The sequence below is a fragment of the Caretta caretta genome, chromosome 8, assembly GCF_965140235.1.
Source record: "Caretta caretta isolate rCarCar2 chromosome 8, rCarCar1.hap1, whole genome shotgun sequence".
In the NCBI taxonomy this organism is placed as follows: Eukaryota; Metazoa; Chordata; order Testudines; family Cheloniidae; genus Caretta; species Caretta caretta.
In genome coordinates, this window is record NC_134213.1 from 103,948,997 (window position 1) to 103,955,266 (window position 6,270).

Consider the following 6,270-nt stretch of genomic DNA (forward strand, 5'->3'; position numbering starts at 1 on the left):
GGACCTGAGGCCGCATTTCCAAATGCCAGCAGAGGTGAGGTAGGAAGTTATCACAGCAATGTTACAGATGAGGAAATGTGACACACAAAGTGACTTGCTTAAGGCCAAGCGGCTGCAGAACCGGAAGCAAAATCCAGAGTGCTCAACCTCTGCTCTGAGCACTCATTCCCTCTGTGGTTATTTTACAAATAAGCAGAGGAGGTTGGAGAAGAAAAACAATCAAGTTGCAAACAAATTTTAGCTAGATCCTATGAAGTCCTGTTCCCAGAAACAGAGCAGAGACATTACACTCTTATGTCTGCATCATTTATTCTCGGTGTTTGTGGCACAAAAGCAGACATCCCTCCAGGTGTTTTAAAAGAATCACAAAGCAGTTCTCTCTCTGGAACCTCTCGGTATTTCATTATAGCCTGGAAAAGAGTGAGATCACCTCAGTTCAGAATGTCACAACAGAGATGCAGCTGGGTGAAGACAAACTGCCCAATCTCACCTCCACCAGAGATAGGGGATCAAAAAGCTGACACCCCTACTGTTCCCGACGTAATTTGCAGAAGTACATGGGTCCAAAGTTGGCCGTGAGGTGGGGAAGGACAAGCTCCCCCAGCCTGCAGTCTGCAAAGAAAGAAAATGTGTCCTGGAAGAGTCTCCTGACGTAGCTTAAGTCTTCAACGTGGACACTGATGTTGTATTGGGTTTCTGCTACCTCAACAGCTCTCTCGACAACGTACTCGTTCTGTAGCTGAGACAGGGAGCATGTGGAGTACACCACTTCCCCTCCTGGTCTGGCAGCAAGGAGTCCAGCGCTAGATGGGAGGGGAACAAAAAGATGATTATGGGATGCAAAGGGGTAAGACCAGTGTGGAGGTAGGAAAAGAAAGAGAGGATTCAAGGCTAGTCATGTTAAGTTGTTAGAGACAGAGCAACTGTTGAGCTAAGTCTTTGCCTAATATCGCGAGACCTGCAGAAGCAGGGCTCATGTCAGAAGTGAGTGGGAAAACAGCAGAACAGAGTCAGTGTGACCTAGCCTTGAGATAATGTTTTGAGAAGTGAAAGTGAGAAAATACTGGAATAGACAGGAAACAAAATGAAAGCAGATGTTTTCAATTAATGCATGCCACAAAAGGGTATAAACACTTGTGTGATATTGCTTGTATTTTGAAGAACTACTGAGGCAGAGGTACTCTCTGTCCATTGTATTTCTTCCCTTGCAATTGCTTGAATAAAGCTGTCTCTGACTTCTTGTATCCAACCTAAAAGTGAAGGCTGTGTTTCTTCCACACCCTGCTGTGACTGTGTGTGTCATCAGCACAGATTGTCTGCTGAAAGGGGAAGCCAACCTCCTGGCTAGTGAGAGATAGATAGGGCTTCTGGACGCAGCAGTCTAGATGGCTCCACACTATCACTGCAGTTGCAGGAGAACTTAACACTGCAATGATAAGCATTTGTCCCACACTGAGACAAATAGAAGCAAGATGGGTCATTCTGCTGGAAAGGAGACCATAAGCAGTTGACTAGGGTTCATTCAGCCACAAGCTCCAGGGACACAGAACAGGCTGAGAAAGGATGCAGAGGAAGAATGGTCTTGTGGTTAAGGGACTAGGTTGGGATTCTAAAGATTGGCTTCAATATTTGTTTTTTGGCTATAGAATCCCCTGGGTGCCCACTCTGTGCCTCAGTTTCCCACCTGTAAAATAGTGATGCTAAAGTTTCCAGTCTCACAGGGGTGTTGTGAGGATACAAGTTTATTAACATCTGTGAGGTGCTCAGATACTGCAGTTACAGAAAACTACATGAATTCTCCAAACAAGGTATCATTCGACTCCAATCTCTCCCAGACAGACATGCCCTGAGATATGGTTTTCTGTGCTCAGCCCAGCAGCCAGTATAAGAACCCGAGTGGACAGACAGATCGCCTGCCTTAGGTAGAGTCAAACTCACTCACAGAAGCAGCTGCACCTGCAGCATCGGCAACGTCTGACGCTCCTTCAATCTCTTTCGACTGAAAATATTGTTGTTCTCTTCCATGACGGAGTGTCTATCAGTCGTGCACGGCACATCCACAAGCACCTGCGTAACAGAGGACTGGGATCTCAGCTCAGTTCTCCACCTGATTAAAGCTTAGAAATGTGTTCAGAGTCCTTTTCCTTTGCCTAGTTCCTCCACTATCCCTGCACACATTCTGATCTAGTCAGCTGTGTAGATAGTGCCCATCACCCTAGTATCAAAGTCCAGGTACACACACTGGATTGTCATTGGTAGGCTGCTCATGAGTCTGGGGGACAGGCAGACTGGGAGCTAGATTTTAAAAGGGCTGATAATTTCATACTATCGCATTTGTAGCTGTCAGCTAAGAGAAGGGAAATTAAACAACAAGTTCTCTCTTGCAGCTCAACAGTTAAGGAGAGAATTCCGCCTTCTCCACCATTCCATGGCTGGAAAAATAAATTATCGCCTTCCTCAGAAGCATCCAGCATTTTCCTCTACCAATGGCAGGAAACTCGGCTAGACAGATCTGCCTTTTCCATATTTTCAGTCACTTACCCTATTGTAAGTGTCCCCCTCCAGTTCCCCCCAATTCCTTCCATCCCAGGATGTGATGTGCACATCAGCGCTGATGTCTTTGGGAACGTAGCTACAGAGAACTCTGCGCAGCCTGTTACTGCGGGAAGCAGAGATATCGTTGGCGGCCAGGTGCCCTGCCATGAGAGAGACAACAGAACACACACTGAGAAAGAACGTGAAGAAAACCAACACACAGAGAAGAAAAGGAGTACTTGTAGCAACTTAGAGACTAACCAATTTATACGAAAGCTCATGCTCAAATAAATTGGTTAGTCTCTAAGGTGCCACAAGTACTCCTTTTCTTTTTGCGAATACAGACTAACATGGCTGTTACTCTGAAACACACAGAGACAAACTGAAGTCCCAATTGCCCAGCCCCTATAATCACAGGAGAGTGGTCAGATGGGAAACACCCACCTGACATTAACAGATGGGCTTCTGCATAATACTCCATACCAATATAACTTGGGGAGAGGAAGCAGAAAGTTAAATTGGGGTCCATAAGGAATCTATCACTTTAACCCTGTCATAGTGAGTAAAGATCACCCATTAACCATCTTACCCCATCTATATCCTGACGCACCACTTGTGGACAGGTGAAGGGTGGGATTAACCAACTTTACTTACTGCAACACCCTGTTTGCAGAAGAGCCAGCGTCTTGCCACCAGGTGCTGCACAGAGGTCAAGGACTAGGTCACCAGGCTGCACATTGAGAGCCAAGACAGGCAAGAGCGATGCTGCATCCAGCAGATAGTAGCCAAGGGTTCCTAAAGCGTCTGGTCTAGAAATCCCAAGAGATGATTAAAAACCAAGATGTGTTAGGAAAAATCTGAAGAAAGGTCAAGATACAGAGCTTGAAAAACTCAGGTTAATACACATGAATGCCACGTTGCCAGAGATAGTTACCCAGCAAATATGTTTGATGAAGGAACAGAACACACAATCCCAGAAAAATACAAAGTTCCAGATGGAAGACACTGATTCGATGATGATCTAGTTCATCTCCAGACCACCAAAGAACGATTCCTCAAAGTACATTGCTTAGTACTTTGTCTGCTTTAAATATCCCTATATTGTACGTATTTTACAAAATCCTAATACGCTTCCTCACCTCACTCCAGCAAAACGTTTTTACAAGCACCAGTAAAGCTGTGTAGAACCAGCAGCTGAGCCACAGAGGCAACATGTAAAAATTAAATTCAATGCAGCTAAATACAACGCCATATGGGGTGAATTTGGGAGGGGAGGAGAGGAGGCGAATCGCTTTTATTTCTGTTACTCAAAAAGTCCTAACTCTGAAGACGACTCCTACAAGATAGCCTCAAATCCAGAGACTGAACATCCGCTTTCAAGGAGGGGTTGGGGAAAAGAATTGTAAGAAGTATACACATAGCACAACCGCCTCAAACTTTCCAATCAGTGTTACAAAACAGTTCATAATAATAATACCTAGCTCTTATTCAGCATTTTTCATCAGTAGATCTCAAAGTGCTTTACAAAGGAACGCCGTACAATTATTTCTATTTTACAGATGGGGAAACTGAGGCACCAAGCAATTAAAGCTATTTCCCCACGCTCACCCAGCAAGCCAGTGACAGATCCAGGAACAGAACCCAGATCTCCCGAGTTCCAGGCCACAATGCTTCCGAGCGCCATACCTTGCCGGAGGAAACCGACTGACATCTCCTTTAGAGAACGTGTAACACTTGATGTTGGGGCTGATGGATGCAGAAAGCAATGACGGCGTCTGTGTTTGTTCCACAGACAACTGTTCACTGTGGGTTTCTTGGGGCGCTGTTTCCTCACCCCTCACTCCTTCTACACATGAATCCCACTGCATGTGCCAAGCTGCTTTCTGAGATTCATAAACAAAATCCACAGCTTTTAGAAGTTCCAACTCTTGGCTGACCCTGTTGGCGTCAGAGAAGTTGTTGACAAGGGCGCCATATTTCTGTTCCGAGAGGAGGCTGACGCGGATTGAGGGCCACACGCTGCCAAACTGCACACTGTAGTTCATGTCGAAGTTCTGCAGAGCCAGTCGGGTGGCCGAGATCTTGGGAGCAGTGCCAGCCTTCAGAGGGATTAAAACATTAGGCACGGGAAAGAACCAAACACATTTATACCGTAACATTTCGCTGCTTCCGTGACTGGGAATGACCAAGAGCGAGGCTCTGCTTTACCACAGTTACACTTGGCACTTCTGCAAGCGCCTGTCCCAGGAGGAACTTTGAGTCCCAAACAATCCAGCCACAAAACAGCCCTACTAGGAGGCAGCTGTTCTGCCCTTTGCCCAGATGGGGAAACTAAAGCAAAGACAAGCTGGGTAATTTGCACTCAATCTGAGAATGGCAAGACTGGGTTTGCAGGGTGGAAAGGGAAGATGGCCTCACTTCAGCACTTTTTACAGCTTCATGAAAGCCATGTGGAACCAGCCGTTGAGCCACAGAAGCAATATGTGGAAAGAAGGCCTTGGAACTGGCAGCAGTGGGGTGTTACTAGTAGGGAAGGGACTTCGGGGGGGGGGGGGGAATTTATGGTTGGGAAGGAGAATGAGGGGAATCAGCCATGAGGTGGGAGGATTCAGGTTTTTTTTTGGGGGGGGGTTAACTGGGGTGAGAGGGAAGGGATGAGGGGAGAGAAGAGAATTTTGGGCTGGTGGAATTAGCAGAGAGGTGAAGGAATGATTAAGGGGTAAAGGAATGATTTCAAGAGGGAGGATTTCAGGGGGATTAGTGGAGGAGGTGGAGGAAAGTGGAATGATTTTAGGGGTGTGACAGGGGGCTTGTGGAGGGAAGAGAATGATTTTGAGGGTGGGGCAGGATTTGGGGGGATTAGTGAGAGGGATGGAGGGGGAGCGGAATGCTTTTTAGATGCAGAGTGGGTTAGTGGGGACGGGGGGAAGGGAAACATTTCAGGGGGTTAGTGGGGAGTGCAGGGGACGGATTTTGGGAAGTTAGTGAGGTCTGGGGGTCAGGAAGCTGGACTCTGGTACTGGGTTGCCCGAGTTGACGGGTGTGTGGGGAGAATTTCGGCAAGGCATTGGCAGGGGGCTGGGGGTTAGTTGGGGATAGGGGCGAGGAAAACATTTCAGGGGCAGGGGAGGATTTTGGGAGGTTCGTGGGGTAAGGGAGGCAGGAGGATGGGTCAGCAGCTGGGCTCTGGTACTGGGCGGGCCGAGTCCCAGGGTGCAGGGGAAGAATTTTGGTGGGCGATTAGTGGAGGGCAGGGGCAGCTTTGCGGGGGGACCAGTGGGGTGTGGGTGGAGAGGGGGAATTTGGGCGGATTAGTGGGGTTGGCGGGGTTAGGGGAAGGAATCATGTCAGAGGCAGGGAAGGATTGGGGAGGGGGGGCACAAAGCAGCCGAGGGGCTGGGTCAGCAGCTGGGCTCTGGTACTGGGCGGGCCGAGTCCCGGGGGGGTGGGGGGGGGTAGGGAGAGAGAATTCCGGCGGGAGATTAGGGGGGGGCGGCAGTGGGGTGAGGGGGGATTATTTCGATGGGGCGGGGGAGGATTTCTTGGGGGGGGGCGCGGGGCTCTAGAGGCGGGTTCCCGGTTCCCCCCAACCCCGCTCACCCATTTCTCCTTGTACCGGTACCGGCGCGGGGGCAGCCCCAGGCCCGCCAGCCCCCCCGGCGGCAGCAGCCGCCTCGCCGGGCCCCTGAGCGCCGCCATGGTGCGCGCCGCTGGGCCGGGTCCGGCCGGGAACCG

General features: G+C 49.2%; 1 protein-coding gene across 2 annotated transcripts; it reads right to left on the reverse strand.

Annotated features, from left to right (window-relative positions):
- Positions 1–292: 292 nt before the first annotated feature.
- NSUN4 (NOP2/Sun RNA methyltransferase 4) lies at positions 293–6,270 on the reverse strand. 2 transcript variants are annotated; one of them, XM_048862656.2, is made up of 7 exons: positions 6,136–6,270; positions 4,222–4,634; positions 3,190–3,344; positions 2,542–2,696; positions 1,943–2,067; positions 491–803; positions 293–410 (listed from the first exon to the last, which is right to left on the reverse strand). In XM_048862656.2, the coding sequence occupies exons 1-6, from the start codon at positions 6,232–6,234 to the stop codon at positions 527–529; spliced, it is 1,224 nt and encodes a 407-aa protein (XP_048718613.2). In that variant the 5' UTR covers positions 6,235–6,270; the 3' UTR covers positions 293–410; positions 491–526. The 2 variants fall into 2 exon arrangements, with proteins under 2 accessions (XP_048718613.2, XP_048718612.2); XM_048862655.2 differs by having other exon boundaries at positions 293–803.

Excerpts from the sequence above, each read along its gene's own strand:
- NSUN4 (XM_048862656.2), bottom strand. The coding sequence starts at position 6,234 with ATGGCGGCGCTCAGGGGCCCGGCGAGGCGGCTGCTGCCGCCGGGGGGG. Across the intron at positions 2,697-3,189 it reads TCTGCAAACAGGGTGTTGCA|GGCACCTGGCCGCCAACGAT; the intron begins GTAAGTAAAGTT and ends CTCTCATGGCAG. Across the intron at positions 2,068-2,541 it reads AGGGGGACACTTACAATAGG|GTGCTTGTGGATGTGCCGTG; the intron begins GTAAGTGACTGA and ends TCTGTTACGCAG.